The 20,140-nt window shown below is 38.5% G+C and overlaps 1 protein-coding gene across 3 annotated transcripts in view; it reads left to right on the plus strand.

Annotated features, from left to right (window-relative positions):
• ripor1 (RHO family interacting cell polarization regulator 1) overlaps window positions 1-20,140 on the plus strand; it is an 81,210-nt gene that overhangs the window by 22,118 nt on the left and 38,952 nt on the right. The window contains exon 1 of one of the 3 annotated variants that reach the window (XM_053501187.1): window positions 17,695-17,881. The exons of the other annotated variants lie outside the window; for them this stretch is intronic. Coding sequence (XP_053357162.1) covers window positions 17,863-17,881 — 19 coding nt within the window. The 5' untranslated portion in view covers window positions 17,695-17,862. Of the gene's footprint in view, window positions 1-17,694; window positions 17,882-20,140 lie in introns of those variants that run through there. 3 annotated transcript variants of the gene reach the window in all.

The following is a 20,140-nucleotide window of genomic DNA, read 5'->3' on the forward strand; positions in this document are numbered from 1 at the left end:
TTTGGTATCCTGAATTTCGACTATTATTAGCCATGGTTGGGGTTCCTCACTGGAGGATTAAACCCCTATCCTTTGCGAGATGGTTCCGATGTTCCAATGGGGCTTTTTAGTGTAAGGATAATACAGCTGAGATTTTCCTGGGATCATCTCACACCGTGTGTAATTTAATAATTTTACAAGACCTGTGTAATTGCACAGTCTGTTGACGTATTTTATCTGTTATGCAGCCAATAGAAAATTAATCTGATAAATGGTTATGGATATACAGTATATTTGATATTTGGTCCGTCCACGTGCCATTCAGCACATTGAGCAACAGATACTCCACATCCTGGACATATATCTGTCGTTTTTGTAGCAGTCGGGTTGCCATCTCAACGCCCACTTGTCATTCGCATACTACGGGCAATTTGTGGATGCCAGTTAACCTAACCTGCATGTCTTTGGACTGTGGGAGGAAACCTGAGTACCTGGAGGAAACCCAACAAGCAGTAAACTCCATGCACACAGACTTAAATCCGGACCCTGGAGGTGCAAGGCCATAGTGCTAACCACTAAGCATCAAATGTGACATTAGGTCAGTAGTAGAGTGGGGTATGAGTCAGAAGGAATGGATGTTCACATGCTTGCTGTGCATCATATCTGGTTGAGAGGGGGTTAAACAGGCATGAGTTTATTAATAGTGGTCACCTGATAGGGCTCATTGATTTTTTTTGTTGTTAACTGTATACAATGAATGCCATTCTCACTGACTTTTTTGTATTTGACTAAGTGGTAGCGTTACAGAATTTTAATTACAAACTTAGTTAATAATGAAAGAACTTTCTTGTTACTGTGCGACTATAGTAATTCACTCGAATATGATGTTAAATATAGTTATATATAATTAAAAGATGAATTAGAATTTATTATTTTTATTGTTTAAACACTTCAAAGCTTTGAATTTGTTATTAATTCAATCCCTGAATTTTGCCTGTAAAGACAGCAATTCTTTTGTTAAAAAGGATGAACCAACAAGGGCCAGAGAGCTGTTTTGGGAAGAAAAGCAAGCTATTATTAAGCTTAGAAAAGAGGAGAACATTTTCAAAGTATTTGCACATAGCCAGTATAACAATTTGTTATAACAAAACCCAGAGAAACACTCACTGACATCGGCTCTAACATTCCCAGTTCAGAGGCAAAGGTATTACAGTCCAGCAGTTAAAGAAGACTTTGAGAGCAGAAATATAGAGGCCATACCGCAGGATTAAAATGCATATCAGCAGTAAGAATTAGAAAGCCAGAATGGAAATTACAATGAAATCCAGGGATGAGCCACAAATATTCTGGAACCAAGATTAATCTTTACCAAAGTGACCGAAGGGCCAAAGTATGGTGAAAGAAAGGATCTTCTCATGACCGAACACATATGAGCTCATTAGTCAAGCACAGTGGAGGGAGTGTCACAGCCAGAATGTGTATGGCTGCTTCTGGAACATACTCGCTAATCTTTATTTGTGATGTAACTGCAGAATAATGAATTCAGTAACAGAAACATTCTGTCTGCGAATTCGCAGAGAAATGCGTCCGGGCAAATTGAAAAGAACTTCAACATGCAGCAAAAGTACAACCCCAAACACAAGGAAGGATTCATCAGGAAACAGTGTAGGGTTTCAGACTGACCAGGGCAATCACCAGACATTAATCAAACTGAGCATGTGTTTGACATCCTGAAGAGGAGCCTAAATAGAGAAATGCCCCTAATACAAACAACTAAAAGAAGCTGCTGACCTGTCCGATCTCAAGAACAATCTGTTCTGTTACTTTTGCTCGATTAAAAATTGGGAGTCAGAAACTTAAAGCTGAAATTGTGGTCCATCATGTCATGTTCATCATTTGAACTTAAACACAAATTTCAGCGGGTTTTCAGTTAACATCTTGTATCTACAAGGTTTACAGAATGGATTTATGACACATTTTATTAAAGAGGTGGGACGATGGCTTAATGGTTAGCACTGTTGCCTTGCTCCAGGGTCCGATTCCCACCCCGAAGTTTGCATGGAGTTTGCATGTTCTTTCCGTACTTGGTGGGTTTCCTTTGGGTACTCCGGTTTCCCCCCACAGTCCAAAGACATACAGATTGGTGTTCGCAAATTGCCCGTAGTTTGAGCGTGTGTGCCCTGCGATGGATTGGCATCCTGTCCAGGATGTACCCTGCCCCGTGCCCCAAGGCTCCTGGGATAGACTCCAGGCCCCCCTGTGTTCCCATATACAGCGGTATAGATGACGATGGTGATGATTCATACAGTATAAAAGATGTTGCTTTGGGTTTTGTTGTCAACGGTTGTTCTTTTTTGTATGTTAAAGCAACTGCGGCAAACATGCTTGCTGAAGGCTGTAATGTAAAAGAGCAACAGAACGTACAACAGAAGGCCTACATCATTTGGTCGACATTCTCTAAATAACAAGCCAAGTGAACAAAGCATTTTTGTTAGACATTCCTAAAAAGGACAATATTTTGGAGATAAGAACAAATTCAAGAGCTTACTTAGGCCTTGAGAAAGCAACAAGGAGAAGAGAACTCGTATTACACTGCGTGAAGTGTGGTGCCAGCCATTCGGTGCGTTACGTAACTCTTGGCAATCCTTCTGTGCCTGTACACTGTGTCTGCATCTTTCAGCTTTTAATATAGCTAATGATGCACTTTATGCACTAAAAGCAATTCAACACACACCCACACAAACACGGGGTGTAACACATGCATTTATGGTCTCTACTCTAATCTTCATTCATGTGTCTATTGTCGCAAACTTCATTTGAACAGTTCATTCTTTTGTTGCTCTTCCTCTCTTCAGCTTTTCCTGTAGAAATCGAGTCTCTCATCCTGGCTAAAATGAATTGCATCTCTGACCAGACACCTGTCGCCTAATGTTTTGTTTTAATTCGTAATTGATTTACAATGTAGAAGGACTGCAGCATCAATCTGGTAGTTTAGATCTGTAAAAGTCTGTCTTGATAAAACCAACCTCAATCTTTTAGGTTTTAGTACTGACTTATGTGCAGACAACAACCATATTCATAGGACTGTGTTTGCTTCCATGGAAACCATTTGACTGTTGGCGCCTGTGTGACAGCCTGTATAGTTTTGAGAATGTCTGAAAGTGTGTGGGAGTAGAGAAGTAAAGCTGTGTCTGTCTCCAGCACCTGCATGATGCTTAGTAGGGGCTGATGAGAATAGCCAGACGACCAAAACAGTATTGGTGCTGATTATATTTTTTAAAACATGGAAGTGACCAATTTTGCTTTCCTAAAAAAATCAAGCTGTATTTGGAGAGATTATTTTATATGTGCTCCAAAAATTTTTATTTCAGCGTTACACTGTCTCGCTTTAAACAAAAATATAATTTAAAATGTAAATTATTATTTATAATAATATAAAATAAAATTATATAATAATAAATTATTTATTTGAGTATTCATACTAAAATTGGTGTGTAAGCTTCTGGAACCATAATTAAATTAATGATTTTTTCCCCAAAAAACATTCTGTAGTGTCCGTAACCATGTCAAATTCATGTTGCAATATCTTAACAACTTAGCAATTTAGAATAATACACTTTTTTCAGATTTATGTCTTTTCATGTAAAATCTAAATTGGCCAAGTTTCATCTGAATTACAATTAAGATCATTGCAAGATTTGAATTTAATAGTAAACTGACATTACAACTAGATGAGACACTTTTGTTACCATGTTTTGGCTGGTGCATGCATGCAAAAATACAAGTAATAATAACCCTGTGCTTTTAATGATGCTTTTGACTTTCAAAAATGTTGTGTTTTTAAAAAGGTAATGCTTAGAGTTAAGAGTTAATTGCCTTATTGGTTTGCCTGTGTAATTCATTCACATTCTCTATTTTTTCCAATGTGCACATACTTAAGACTGTTTTTATTTGGTTACGCTGTATATGCAACGCAAGTTGTATTCAGTTATCACATATTCTGTCACATTTACCTCAAGTTTACATAAGTTCTACATAAATAACATTGTGCTTTCCCCTTGCTGGAGATATTTAGCCAGTTTTGGATGCAGACCAGCTGACTAGTTAGACTCTGAAGCAGAACTCCAGCCGCACTGAATAACTTCCAGATTCTAGATAAACAGGAAGTTGCTAGAATTACAGGGCTCTGTAAAGAGACAGTTATGGCCATGAAGGCTGACAAACATATGAAAACCTAAGATTAACTCTGGTCACAGGAAAGTTAAGGGGCACACGATGTCCTAAAATGTTTGTAACGCAAACTGTTAGAGCAGTGTGATATCATTATCTACAGGACGACGTATCCGATGAAGGTCTGGTTGGATGTAAAATGTAAAGCCTTTTCTGCCAAGCTGAGTAATTCAGAATCCATACAGTACCATCCATTCAGTCCCAAACAAACGTATGTAAAAAGACTGATCCTCCTGAGTCTCATTCGGTCTGGGAAGTGTGCTGGATCCGTATCCAACTGTAGCGAACAACTTTTCCTTTTCAGGAAAGTCTCACTCCAAGGCGGCAGCATGTCTTTGCCTCTCCCTGACTTAAAAAAATTTTTTTTGACAATGGCCTCCTTTTTTTTTTTTTAGACAAAAGTTTCTCATTTTATTTTTAGAATGTTGTCTCATTACATACTTCCACCTTCCAGTCATGACTTCCTGTGAGAATGTTTTTGATGTTTGTGTGAACTTCCAGCGTCCCATAGATCATAGAGAACTCTGTGGTTATCTCATTAAAGAGATAAACAGACATGTTTTTTTTGTTGTTGTTCCTGAACCTGACCTGTGACCCAACATGGTAGATTACTACTAAAGGAGAGTGTTGCAGTTACTCTGTAATTAAACAGGAGCAGTGTATTATTATATCCGTATGTAAAAAATGATTTTCGGCCGTGTGTATATGTGAAATGCAACATCTAGTTGTACTTGGCCTGTGTGTGTGTGTGTGTGTGTGTGTGTGTGTGTGCTCTGCTGTGTTTAATTCCTGGGTGCATGCTTTTTCAGAGTTGTGTGTAGTACTGTGTGTGTCATTGTGAAGTGTATTTCTGTAGCTTGTCATTACAATCCGAGCGGCTGGTGTGTGTTATTATGAAGTTGGTGTTAGAGAGAAGCAGACCGGCTTAGGATGCAGCTGTGCCGTGTGACTCAGACTCTCCTCAGGCACACAGATGCCCACAGCCAGCTACATCGTCACCCGCATCGTCAGCGCCGTCCCTGGTGAAGAAACAACACCTAGGCTCCTCAGTATCCAGGGACTGAACTGACGCACCAATACCCCCCTGCTTAAACACTATTACCAGCATTCTATACTGTATGAACCACTCGCATTACCATATATGTTTACATTTAATACACTTTAACACATTTTTTTTCTTACCATTATTCACAATAGAAGTGTGTTGGGCATTGGTGGCCCAATGGAAGACTTGTTGGTCTATGTTTAATACCCAGTCACTAGTTGCAAGGCATCATTAATCCTGGTCCCAAGTCCGGATAGAATGGGCTTCAGAAAGTGCATACAGTGTAAAACCTGTGGCATGTTGTGCGTGGTTTGAATGGTCCGTTGCAACCGCAAAAAAAGAACATTCCCAATTGAACTGTGTACTGTAAAGTGCTGCTCTAGGATTGGGTATTGTTTGGGTTGTTTTACGATACTGGCGCTGAAAATTATTTTTCATGTTCATTGAGGGTGATGATGCTTCCTATGTATTTTTAAGAGAATCAGAGGACAAATATTTCACTCGACCACTCAGACAATTTAAGTTGCACCAAAGTTAGATTATATAGGTACTGGTGTCCTCTTTTGATATTAATTACACTGTCTTGTGCCGTTATACTGGAGACTGTCTTGTCTTGTGCTGTTTGCACAAATTTGTGCATGTGCATTTTATGTAGTCTTTATTTGGGGTGATGTAACTGCACAGTTGTATATTACGATTTAGATTTTCTTACAGTTTGTTGTGTAGCAGAAGCAAAACAATATGACCTGGGACAATGACGCCATATGTCATAATGCTCACAGACGTCTGATAATGACTAAGCAAACACTGCCGTTATTGCTATTCATACAAACTGAACCTTTTGTTTCCATATTAACAAACACAGAAGATTCAACTTCCTAGTCGAAATCGCCATCACTGGGCCACACAGCAGCTGTTCCTGACATGACTCATGCAATTGTTGCGTCCCTTTTTCCCCCTTCTTTCTCTCTCTCTCTCTCTCTCTCTCTTTCTCTCTCTCTCTCTCTCTCTTTCTCCCTCCCTTCCCCCATCCACAAAAGCCTGTCATTTCCTTGTGGTTTATTAGCAGTCGAGGCGGGTGCTTTCTGATGACCTAGGCGGATGCTTGTTTTAGCACTTCCTCCACATCTCAGTGGCCTAAATGCGTAACTGATCTAATTATTCCAGTCACTTTTTATAGTAACAGACAACAACAGGAGGTTTTTTTTTTTTTTTTTTTGGTGAGCTTTATTCATTTCATCAGTAAACCAATAAACCCAAAATGTCACTATATCTGCTGATAATGTATCGGCTGACATTAAGTTATGTATAACACTGCAGCGTGACTCTGATCAGAAGATAACCTTGTGAACATTTCCTGAAATAAGTAGGTGCATTTACATGGATCTAAATGTTCCAGTAATAGTCAGAATAATAGCCCAATAAAATAATAAAAGTGCATCATGTAAACACCTGAATCGAAACAGTGTGACCTGATCCGACCCGGGAGGAATGAAATTTTAATTAGAATGAGAGTGGTGGTGTAAACCTTTAATAATCCATTTATTAGGTAAATATTATCCACGCGAACACTTCTGAAATATATCTATTCTTTCTGTGCATGTTTGCCCTACGTGGGGGTAAAATTGAGTGATGTGATGAGCTTCCGAGAGACATTTTGCTTTCATTTCTGATTGATAAACTCAGTGAGGACAAATCTCTCCCAACTTTCTTTACTTTATATTTCCTTAGGGATCAATAAAGTATATCTGTCTGTCTACTTCAGACTTTCATCCATTGGGACTTTGCCTGAGTCAAACGACATTGATGGCTTACATTTCTCATGTAATAAACATCTAACCAATAATAGATGAGCCCAAATTATTACTTTTGTTATTTTCTTTTGCTGACATAATCTCCCAACCCTGCTCTGTTTTCCTGTGCATATTATAATAATATTTAAGTATTTGTCATGTTTACCTTACAGCACCGTAAAATTATTTTTTCACATATCCCAGTTAAGAAGCTGGGATCAGAGCGCAGCGTTAGCACTTTGCACGGGAGCAGTTCTGATTAAAGGCCCTGCGCACGGACTCAACAGTGGCAACTTGGCAGTGCTAGGGTTCGACCCCCCCGATCTTCCGATCAGTAACCCACAGCCTTAACCATCTGAGTCACCACTGGCCTAGCATGCTATGTGCAGGTTTGGTTTTGTGCTCCAGGCTTTATTTTACATATTTGCAAACTCCAGTTCCCCTGAGGTATAGCTAGAACTACCAAACACATTTCTGTTTCCAGTCACATAACACGCCTTGTATTTCCTCCATGCACTAGACTGCGGTTAGTAAACGTATGTACAGACCTCTCTAACGTATTAGATAAAGGAAGCAACAGCAGAGAAGTGCAACTCCTACTGCTACTGTTAAGGTGTTGGGAGTTTGAGACTGAGATTCAGTGTGAGACAAAGTAGTTGCTAATGGTGTTTAATTTATCAAGGCTTCTAATGACTTGAGAAATGACGCTTTTAAAGTTTCATGCTTCGTTCTCATTTTGATGGCGTTCCATTATCACCATTGTTCATTAAATTGCCATTTTTAAGCAAATACCAGCAAAAATGTCAGATTAAGATTAAGACTGATTGTTGGTTTTTCAGAAAGCTACAAAGAACACACTTCTGGCACATTTTTAAATAACAGCAATTAAAATCAGTGCGCATTTATAACAACTGAAATGTAAAATAACGATGCAATTATGGCAAGCATCGCATAAAATGATTCTTTCTCTGATCTGTGTCGTTCCCTGGTGCACTATTTTAGCACCCTTGTTTACCGATGAAGCAGGAAGAAGAAGAAGAGAAGAACTGAGGAGAATGGAGTCTGAAAAACATGCCCATATATCCTACTTCTGTGCCATGTTTCAGTGAATATGGATGAGTTCTGCCCAACCAAAATGGCACTTCTTCAACCAAAATCCAAATCTACGACATGTCTGAGTTTTTTGGTCGTGTTTTAGAGTCTCACCCATCTGTGCTGAATGTGAATGGTGTATCACCTGCACTGCAGAGTCTTTCTGACCTTAGATTTTAAAACATGGAGCGTATGTTGGTTGAAGGACTTTATATATATGATTTATACTGCAGTGGCACTGAATCCTTAAATATGATAATAAGGTGACTAGGGTTATACAAAGTCCTGGTCCACTTACAACTCCGCTGAATTACTAATATATGTCCCACAGGAAGAAACTGAATAAAGGATAAGAATAAGGGTTGCTGGTTTGTAAGGAGTTATAAGCAGGAATCTACACTATAAAACAATGTGTGGAAAAAGGATTACGTGTTACGTGTTAAAGTATGCATCTTGTCCTGTTTTGTTACATACAGCAGCTGAGCAGTCTTGATTGCTGTGCAATAAACATGATGATGAAGAGAAACAGTGTTTAAGCTCTATAACTGTGCCATGCATACAGGATGCCGGAGTTTATTCCTGGAGCATCAAGTGACTAATAAGCTTCTTAGTAAGCAGGTGGGGATTAAACAGGGTTCATAGGGGTCCTGGAGCAAGATTCTTTTCCGCTAAAGCTGTTGTGTATTAATATTATGTCAGTGCTTATTAGGCCAATTGTGCTATGAGGATAAAATAGGTTAATGAAAGTTTGAGATAGACTTTAAGATGCAAATTTACCTGTATACGTAAATGCATATGATTCTGTGCTTCATACAAACATGCGTCTAGGGTATAAGAATCTATATGACTTACTGTAAGAGTAGTGTAGTGTAATAGGGGCTTATAGCTTCCCACTGGAAAGCCTAACATTGATGACAGCTGTAATATTGTTGTAACAATGTCTCGATGACGTCCACCTTCAGGACCACAAACTTGAACATTTATTATTGTCATCAGCACCAGACCACATCAGTGGTCCATAAAGTATGTAACAGGACTCCAATCTGAGGTGTGGACGGACACAACAGCCTTTCGCACACAGTGTGTATCACATGTCACACAACTTGGTGTTTTAATGTTACGGCTCTTTTTAAAAAAAAAAAATTCCAGAAATAATACTGTGAGGGTCATCTTGGCTCCCAAATCATTGCACTGTAATATGGTTTTTGCACAGCATTCAAACTGTATCAAGTTCAGTTTCACAGAAGAGATCTCTCTCCAATATTTTTATGGCATTTCTTGTTATATATCTGCATTTACCAGCATCAACAGCAATTTTTTTCAATGGTCCCATAGTGAGCATGCAGCGTTCAAGTGCAGCTCAGGCCATCGGTTTGGTATTAATATTGTTTTTAAGGGGCGTTTGTTGAACGTTATTCCATCATCATGTGGTCAACATTGTTCCAATGTAATTTCATCAAAGTAAATCTAACAAACAAAAAAAACCACCATCATTCCACACTGTCTGATATTGCTCAATTACCATTACCAAAACATTTTAACAACCAACCAGTTGTTTAACATCCAACAACAATCCTGCTGGGTTGTTATACTTTGTCCTGTTAATATATATACTGTAACAGATTTAAATGAAGCATTGGTAATAAATCAGTTGCTCAATATTTGATTGATTTCTGTTCCACTCTGCATATTGATTAGCAACCATCGTACCGCTTTGGCAACGTTTCAGCCGAATATGTTTGGTCAAATGATCAGTATTGCAGGTGGATTTACATTTACTTTTATTTTTCCTGCAATGGTCAGAAATGCTGATCACCTGTAACAAAGCAGACTTTGTAAAAAAAAAAAAAACAGTTGAACAAAATGTGTTACAGCTGAAAATGCATCTATCCATATGCTGTTGCTGGAAAAGTGTGTGAAGGATAAGTTGGTGAGGATAAAATCTTTACTTAGAGATTACAAATGCAATAAATAACGGTTGATAATGAACATGATCCAGCCTTTCCTCCCCCTTCTCCTCTCTCGCATCCTCATTCTTATCAGTTCATTGTCAGGACACAGAGGAACAATGCTGATTTGTCAGACTAGTAATCAATAGTGTTAATATGCTCATTGGGAGATGGGGCTCAAGGGAATTGCATTAGCAGTTCTGTGCAAGTAGGTTAAGTTTATGACCATATGTATGCTCTGCATCTGGGTTATGGGTTTAATCTAATCAATTTTTGGAATTTAATTGAAAAAGGTTTCCAAATTTAGATTAAAAGTGCTTTAAGCACTTAATATTATCATTGCTTTACTGGATCTAAATCAGGATGTAGATTTCGGTGCCTAATGAGCAAGCCAAATAAGATAGTGTGAAAGGGTGTGAAAGGAAAAACTATACGAGGATAAAGAGGAACCAGTCTGAAAAAGGGATCAAATGGGTGACGTGTGAATATAAAGCATTACTCTTCAAGGACATTTAGTATCGACAATTACAGTGTGATTACAGCAGCAGCAGTAGTTAAAAACACGTTCATCTTATCCAAGTGAGATTATCCACTCAAGAAATATTCAGACCCGGGCATAAGCTGTTTTTATCCATGTGAAACCATTTATAACAGCAGAGAGTGCTGGGAGCTCCAGAAGGTGAGACGAGCGACAGCAGTAGAAATGTGTTGAGATCAGGCCAGTGTTTGTGGGATTAGCTCCAAATCCACTGCAGCCCTAGTACTTCCTAAAACTACTTCCTAAAGATAATGAACAAGGATAAATGTAGATAAATAAATGCAACTCAAGTTCTTTATTGTGTAGGAATTTAGATTAGATTAGATTAAGACAGATGTCTTCTCTACAAGTTATTTTATTTGTTTCATGCGGTCACTTGGTAAAGAATGTATTGACAGCACTAGTGCTGGTCTCATAGTGCTTGTTGTTTTATTGTAATTTGAGGCCTGCAGGCAAGCAGGAACACATGAAGGCTGGTATGTGGGTTATGGGAGCTATGTGGCTTTTCTGAAGGAAAAGCAGGAGACAGTGCTGATAAGTAAAATGCTCGAGAGGTTGGTATGCTCTCAGAATACAGTAAATCCATGTTCTTTGTGTGTGTTTGTCAGCAGTAGGATAATCCACCTACTGTTTATTAGCAAGCCAGATGCCACTTCCTGTAATGCATTGTGTACAAGGACGTAATGTGCTGTATGTAACAGTTATAAAATGTCTTTTATTTATTTTATTATTATTATTTTTTTACGATAACAATGCCAAATTTATACTTTTAAAATGGTACTTGCGCCTAAATGGTACCTGAGCGGATTCTTTAAAAAATACCGTTATATAGGTGCTTATGCAATATTGGCACTGGGTTTTGGTACCCAACCTTAGCACCAGGTATCATGTCTAATTAAGCAGGGTCACGCGACCCTGTTGTACGTAATAGCAGCCAGCGTAATGCAGATAAACGCAGCCATTCTGATATTCAGAACAACAGGTATTGCTTTTATACAACAATTGCACTGTTTATCATCAAAATGAGTTAAACATTCATCATAAACAAAATATTTTTTAAAATGTTGACCATTATTTAAAAAAATACTTAATGATAGTCAAGGACAACAAGTTAATATACACTGATGTTAATCACTAATGCTTAAGACACAAATAGAAATTTTGAAGCTATTAGTAATTTACACTTTTTTGATGTCATGTTGTGAGCGACAATTGTTTATTTATACTCATAATATCTCTGCTTACCTCCTACAGCTGTACTGGTAAGCAGTCCACACTTTCAACCAATACTACAGAGTGTGTTGTGATGCATATATCTAAACATTGCAGGGATGTTATACTCTATATTAGCACTCATGAGGTGCTCAAGTTTGTATGAATCGCAATAACGCCCCTGCTGTAGTGTATAGAGTGTCAGACAAAACCAAAATCAGGCGGGGAAAGCAATGCTCTATGCTTGGAGCCCTGAAGGTCTGTGTTGTGTGGAAAATCGGGGCAAGGTTGCTGCTTCAAACGTTTTTTTTTTCTTTTTTTAAATAATGGTAGAGGAAAAGAAGTGTAGTGCTGAGCTAGTCACTGTGTGTGAGAAATTGAGTAGAAGGAGAGGAAGGGAGGGTGTGAATGAATGGGCAAGTTGAGGAAGAAATGAATGAGCACATGAGTGCCGTAGTGACTCAGGTGCAGTCTGACTCCTAACTCCCAAATGCCCCTTTTTCCCAACGATAATACAGCTGTGGCGGTACAGATAAGAATCCCTTTGGTGGTGTCTACAAAACCCCCAACTCTACCCTTTGTTCATCCTTTAGGCGTATTCTATACAAGTCTATCAGTTCATCAGCAGCAGCTGGTCAAATGTTCTCTTTACGCCCACAGATTTTCCTTCCACATGATGATGAGTGTAAGCATAATTCTTGTTCACAAAGGACAGTTTCACTTAGTATTTATAGCTTTTTTAATTAATTCCAAGAATGTTATCACAGTTGGTTGTAATCCAGTTGGATTGAAGAACAATTCTGGGTCTCCTTACAGAGCTGTAAATTCTCTAAATGAATACACAGAATGATTGCTTTTAAGGTTAGGTTTAAAGTCCCCTTAATATCACATGTTTTTATGTATTTTCTTTAGAAAGTCAAAGTAACTGGTAATGGTGTATTGAAGTACTTGACTGGTTTAGCCAAAAGCCAGGATTGTTTGAGATAAACCACACCCCTACTGAATCTAAACAAACCTGACAGTAGCTTGGTGAGCTAACTAAATATGGAAAACAGCAGAGAGCTTTTGGTTTACTCTGTCTGACAGGGAAGCTCTGATGGTGTATAAAGATGGAGTCATGTTCACACTCAGTCTGAGAAAGTGATGTAGTCCAGTCACATGACTGTCATCTATTACATATTCTATTCTTATTACCATTTTCTGAGCTCCAGTAATTTTTTTTCTAAATCAAAGCTGCACATACAATGTATCCGGCTTGTGTCGCTGTAACAGGGTACGGGGCAGAAAGCGTTCATGGCCCATTTCCTCTACTGGATGCCAGTCCTGGATTGCTGTGACAGTCTTTGCATGATAGTTTGAATACATGGACTGTATAAAAAGAACTGGACAAAACCTTCATTAAGTCACCCATAGATTTTCTAAAGAGCGATTTTAAAGCTCAGCTTTGGGAGCTCTGGCCGTCACCAGACTCCTAAATCCTAGTTAATCCTTAAATTGGCATATAGGTGGAGCGAACAGCACCTTGCTGTTGGTTGGAATTTGCCTACTTAATAGATTTACCACAAGCTAGTTAGCTTAGCTTTAGATTAGCTGCAATGCAAAGATGGCTAATGCTTATTCACAGGTTAACATTGCATTTGATTTAAGTCCTTCATCGAAATCCTACACATTGCCCTGGCATTGCAACTCCTACATTTCTTGTGGTAAGTTAAACTACATTGATTCTTCTTTTGGTTAGCTAAAGTGCATAGCAGACAGCTAGCAGTTTGACACCTGCAGTGCAGCCGTCACTCAACTCATGACCCTTATTATGTGTACTTACTTACTCACTCATTGTCTATACTGCTTTATCCTGTATTCAGGGTTGCGGGGGGCCTGCAGTCTGTGCCGGGACATTTAGGGCACAAAGCAGGATACACCCTGGACAGGGTGCAAATCCATCACAGGACACACACACACACACACACACACAGAGATTGCTCGCTACGGGCAATTTAGGAAACCCAGTAAGCCTTTTTTGGACTATGGGAGGAAACCGGGGTACCCAGATGAAACCTGAGAATGTGCAAACTCCATGCACACAGATCTGAGCCGGGAATCGAACCGGGAACCTGGGGGTGCAAGGCAACATTAATTTTCTGGCTTATAATATAATTTAAACTGCTGAGTTACATGAAATTTCACCTCATGTAGTTGTCATGAATGAAAATTTAGCTGTGGAGGCCAATTTTCTTTTTTCTACCAAGCTGTAAACATGTTCATTTCTGTTGCAAAGTTGGGCCTTTTAACATGGTGGTCTTTGGGGATTGGCTCACTAGTGGCGCCAGCTCCCAGTGGACACTCGAGGAACTGCATATGTTGGCTTCATTTTTTAGAACCAGAGCTTTTTGGATGAAATCTTTTGTTATGACACACAGGAGGCCTTTTTTTAATTTTTCCCAGCTATTGTTGATTATTAGTGGTTGTAGTACTAGGGAACAAGAAATACAAGCTCTGAATCACCAGATTAGATTTATACTGTAGAGAACGAAATAGAAATGAGTAGAAATTACAGTGTAAATGATATAAGCTGAACTAATCTTCATAGACCATGTCTCATGTCCTACAACCCTGCTTGTGTATCACCCAGCTGTTTATACACAGGACCATACTATGGTGAAGGGAAGTCAATGTCATCATTGATCCTTAATAGATAAATCTTGGGTGTGTCTTCAACAACTTTCTGTAAAAATGTAAAGTAGCTGTTAGTGTTGGCAAATCATCAAGAATAAGGTTTGGTTCCCAGTCTACAGTAACAGCCAAACTCTGCCATGCACAGGCGGTTTGTTTTGTCCATCGATAGACTGTCACGCACAAATTAAAGAGCATGAAGGGATTGCATGAGGCAGTTCTTTGTCAGTAGTGTACCCATGGCAGCTGTTTAATGGTTCTCTAAAATAAATATAGCGTTAAGATGCATGTTTGCACGTGAGCATCTGTGTTTGTGTAGCAGTTACAGTGTTAATGACATGCAGTGTGAATCATCAAAATGTCATCTGCAATGCGCAGCAAGCATATGGGTCACTAAGCAGCAGTGCCCTTTAGAGCTATTGTCAAACATAAAACATTACACAAAATAATTCGTTTTTTGCACTTAAATAAAATATAGAGATTGTATTTTAACTTCATAAACAATTATTACCTTTGTTCCATTCAATTGGAACTAATTGTTAAAACTTAAAAATAAATGTGCCAAATTACTGCGACCCCAAGGAACATTAATTATTATAAAGAATAAAAGATAGTATTAATATTAATATTACCATATAAAATACTACTGTGGTTATGTAACACAACGCCAAATGTACAAATGTAGTCAAGTAGAAAGTACAGATATTTGTTGTAGGATGTAGTGGAGTTGCAGTGGAGTTGCACACTCCAGTCCAGTAGATGGCAGTAATGCACCAACTCCTGTTAACTTCAGAAGCTTAAATAATAATCTTGCAAAATTTCAGTATTGATGTACGCTGTTATATTTTCCATAAAAGCTGTGGTACATTTTTAAGGAATTGGTCTATTTTAGTAAATTTTTTTATGGTTGTTTAAAAGTTTCCCTTAATAGCTTTAAATGTGTGAACTAATTCTAAATCAAAAACTGACCCTTCAATTAAATTAATTAAACAGATCCACACAACACTGCACTGGAGTTTAGGGATTGCCAGATCTTAGCTTAATATCCACTTTAACTGAACCAACTGAGAATACATCAGAAACTGTGGGTACGTGAAGAAGGAAGACACTTATTTCCCTTTTCTAAGTCTTTTTGTCTAAACCAATTGATTTTTTTCCTAACCTTGTTTTAAAACTAGCCCAAGTCATCCAGTTATTCCTAAGAAACTAAACCCTGGCAACCCTGGGCCCTGTGGCTTTCAAGGTGGTGTATTTGAGATCGTAGCTTAAATGTTCTTTTGAATCATATGTTCTCTGCTATTCTGAGTGAAGTTTCATATTTGCAGCTATAAACATTTTAGACTATTTTAAACAAACTGAGAGAGACTGTTTGTGTGTGTTTGAGGTTTTATGTATGTATGCTAGCACATAGGCTTGTGAAATACAAGAAAATATGGGTTTTATTTGCCCCCAATGTATTGACCCAAGAGCCTGATATCATACATTATGTCATGATGTATTGTTACACCCCAGCCAGTTGACATCACAGTGTTGACTCTAGCCATTTTACAAAGGAAAGGGGGTGAGCATATAACATACATATACATGAAATCTGGATTTATGAGAACATGATTCACTGTTAATAAGACCAGCTAGGTATAGCTAGGTATAGAGGGAATCTGTCCAAGATGGCTGAATGCTGTAGGTGCTAGGGCACTTTTTAAATGTGTTTTCCAACAGAAATTTGACAAACTATCATAATCTAACAAACTAACATAAAGTAAATAATAATGGTTTTCCACGCGTAGTATATTCCAGTTTTTTTATATACATACCTTTTTGATGTAAACTAAAACCATGGGTTTTTACTTGTAGCCAGGACTAAGTATCATTCTTTAATTAAACTGCAGGTGTAGGAATTAGATTTTCATTGCATTTTAGTGAACTGTGTTAACACGGTCTGCTGCAAAAATTCTGCCAAATTAAGTAATGTATTGGCTGGAAGGTCATCTATTAGACATTCTGATAGAGAGGCTCTGGGGTCTAGGCTCTAGGGCTCTTTGGACATCCTTAAACTACAGGAAGTGAACCCAACTTGCTGGGTATTGTGGGTTGCACAGTGGGCTATATACAGGTTATACAAAATGAGTGTCACAGGAAGGAGTTGGAGTTCAGTGGTAGCATGACATATTCCAGAAATGCACTGAACAGAAAGAAATAAAATGCTCAATACACTTAAAAACAACAACAATGCTTTAAACTATACTTTAACCCAAAATTTAAGTCTGTGTCAAAACTAAGTATCTAAGCAAACCAAAAACTATCCTAAACTGTATCTCTCAGTAGGTAAGTGAGATGACTAGCAGCCTAGCTGACGATCACGTTAAGAACGTAGTTTAGCTCACACACACCTATAGCTTTAACCTACTTTTATAGATGTTAAAGTCAGAAGTGTCTCATCTGTCTTTGAGTAATTCTGCAGTTTTGTTTCCATTTTAAATATCTGTGTCTGTGCTATAATGTTGTCTTGCATGATTGGTTTAAAACTAATAACAGAGCAAGGGCAATTAGTACCATGTACTAATCACTGAACATCACTTGACTTCTCGTTTTAGGGTCATCTGACATTAGGAGTATATTGGGATTGGCTCCGAACAATCGCTGCTGTAACGCTTTTTTTTAAGGTTTTACAGAGCAAGTACCATACAAATTCAAATAATATTTACCACCTGCGTATAAAAAAGGGGAATTGTCCTGAATGTAAAGATAAGATCATGATAACCCTCAGCTTTGTCTTAGAATACATGACTCATCTCAACCTTATTATGGCTTCAGCAAGAACTGTTTTGACTGTTAGCAACCTGTTCTGTAATGTTAACTGAGCTGATCATGGGTCAATGAAATTAGCTTAACTTTGTTAGTTTATCTTTAACTAAAAAAAAAACAACAACACATAACTCTTTCATCTCACCAGACTTTTAGGTCTACACAAAACTTCCTGGTCTAAATGAAATTGTTCCACCAAGCGGTGTGGTGTCTGACTGCTGATACTATGAGGTGGCTGTTTATCAGGAGACAAGGCGTAGGGACTTTTGCTGGGAGAGGCAGAGACAGGAAGAGTGTGATGTCAGATGTGGAAGCGTACAGGAAACAGAGGGAGGCGAAGTAGGAGGGAGAGGGAGCCTTCCCTTTCCCTGGAATAGCCGCTGTTTCATTCTCTGAGTTTTTTCACTCTTAAAGCTCTGAGTATCAGATGAGAAGATGAAGCAGCCTAACGGGACACTGATTTCATTCTGAAAGTGATTGCTGAGGTTATTTTGAAACAACCTGAAGAATTGTTCTCCTCTGGTTTAAACTATTCGAAGGCTGACAAACATGTACAGTGGATATGGAGGTACTATTGAACTCAGTAGGATCTAAGGGACTTTTGTGAAGATTGAGAATTTGTAGCTGGCTGTTTCAGTGATCTAATCTTTTCCTGTCACGCTTTTGGTTTAATATCAGCTGACTGTTCGTGTTGGTCATGACCGGGAATATTTTGTAATTATGTTTTGTGAGGTCAGCTGTAAAAAAGATTTTTGTTATGCATGCGTTTACATGTTGGGGGGTTTGGCCACTCTATCATTAGCATGTTTACCGCTGCACTATATGGTTTCTGCTGTTTACAAGGCAAGATGTTTGATTCTGATGTGGTCTGTCATTTCTTTGGTAGCACTCAGTTTTCCCATTATGAGTTACATTTCCAGACTTTTAAAAGCCAAACTTCAGTACAAAGGAAATATAGCGGGTGATGTTGGAGGCGAGGGTGTATTTGAAGTAGAAACCAATAAGTTATAAACACTGGGACAGATAATTGGATGAGGTTACCTTGTATTAAAGACCCTGTAACTACCAGATGCCAGTTTGCCAGTGTCCATGTCTGTGTGAATTAGTTTTCACTACTTTTGTTACCAAATGTATGTTCTGCTATGTAGGAGGTCTCTTTAGGTTTTTGGCGAACAAGAGCAGCATCTTGGCTTTGTCTACTTTTGAATTCTCCAGCTCAGTCAGACACCTCAGGGTTGACTAACCTAAACAGAGCAGGAGGTCAGTAAGGACAGGACATGTCCTCAGGCATGCAGCTCAGGTTTACCAAAGCCTTGTGTATTTGCAAAGGGCTCTAAGAGCACTCACTGGAGCTAAGGGTCACTGGATTTGTGTAGCGTGGGAAGTTATTAGTATAGCAAATATTTGGAATTTTGACACACTTTGTTAAGATCCTGTTGCTTAAAGACTTGAAAAGACTGAGAGTATACAAGAATCAACTAGTTTCTACTGATTTTTTATTTTTATGGCAACCCAAAAATAGTGCCAGATGAAGGATCATAGATTGCGTAACTTGTTACATGAACTGAGGCCAAATTGCAGACACATCAACCTCTCACGAGAGCAAGAATAAACTTTTAGAAAGTTGAAGCAGCAAAAGAAAACCATCGAACATGGATAAACTAAATGCAGCAGCAGTTTAAATATGAGCCAGTTTTAATTGTATTATTCCATTAATATTTAATATTCATTACTATTAATATTTTAACTAATGTATTCATTTCATTAATATTTGATATTAATAGTCATAAGTTTTACTTTTAATATTTCCCTTTATTTCCTGTATCCTGCCCATGGTCTGTGTTTATCGGCTATTGACAGTACGCATTCCCAGGTCGGGTCAGTGACGACAGTGCACTATATTTAGAGTCTATAACATGTTTGATGGACTATTCCTGATGAGACTGTACTCAGTCTGTACCACTCATACACTTACAGATTTCTGTGCCAACTTTGCCAAGCCCCCTGGCTGCAGCTTGTGCTAACTTTTGACAGACTACGATGGACTTGCAGTATTTGAATCCCTTAAACAATTCTGTCTAAAGTCATGTAGTGTATCCCCAGCTTAGAAATTAAAGTAGCAGGTAAGCAGAATATAGGCACAGAGATGCATGTTCTTCTTTTTGTCTCAGTGGAATAATGGAAGGAAGGGTTTCTTGAGTGGGATTTTTTCTTCTTCCATATTATCAAAAAGGGAAGTCAACAAATGAGCATAATCTTGTGGCACTGGCCAATAATAAATATCTAGTTTATTATCGCAGGAATGTTATTTTTTAGCCTTATCTTAATTTGTTGTTAATCATTTCTGTTTAATGTTAAACAAGAAACAAACTTGTTCTATGGTTGACAGAACTCTCGGTGGGAAACCAGTAAAGTGAACCCGATGCTTCAGGATGTTTACGGATGAGTCTGGATATCTTACCGCACCTGACTTTTGAATAAAACGTTGCTCCTTTCTTTCATGCCTCTTGTGGTTACATGCTCTGGACATGACAGCCATCTTATCAGGTGCATATATGAAAGGAATGTGGGCTGAGTCTGCACTCTGTCTGTCAGCATGTTGTCAGACCCATGGTGTTGCAGCTTAACCCTCATTTCATCAAATACACATTAAGTTTTTTTTGTAAATATATACCCAGACTTGATTCCCGTCTCTGTGTGCGTGGAGTTTGCATGTTCTCCCCGTGCTTGGTTGGTTTCCTCCGGGTACTCTGGTTTCTTCCCACAGTCCAAAGATATGCAGGTTAGGCTAATTTGTTCCCAAATTGCACATAGTGTGTGAATGAGT

The sequence above is a fragment of the Clarias gariepinus genome, chromosome 7 (assembly GCF_024256425.1).
Source record: "Clarias gariepinus isolate MV-2021 ecotype Netherlands chromosome 7, CGAR_prim_01v2, whole genome shotgun sequence".
NCBI lineage: Eukaryota > Metazoa > Chordata > Actinopteri > Siluriformes > Clariidae > Clarias > Clarias gariepinus.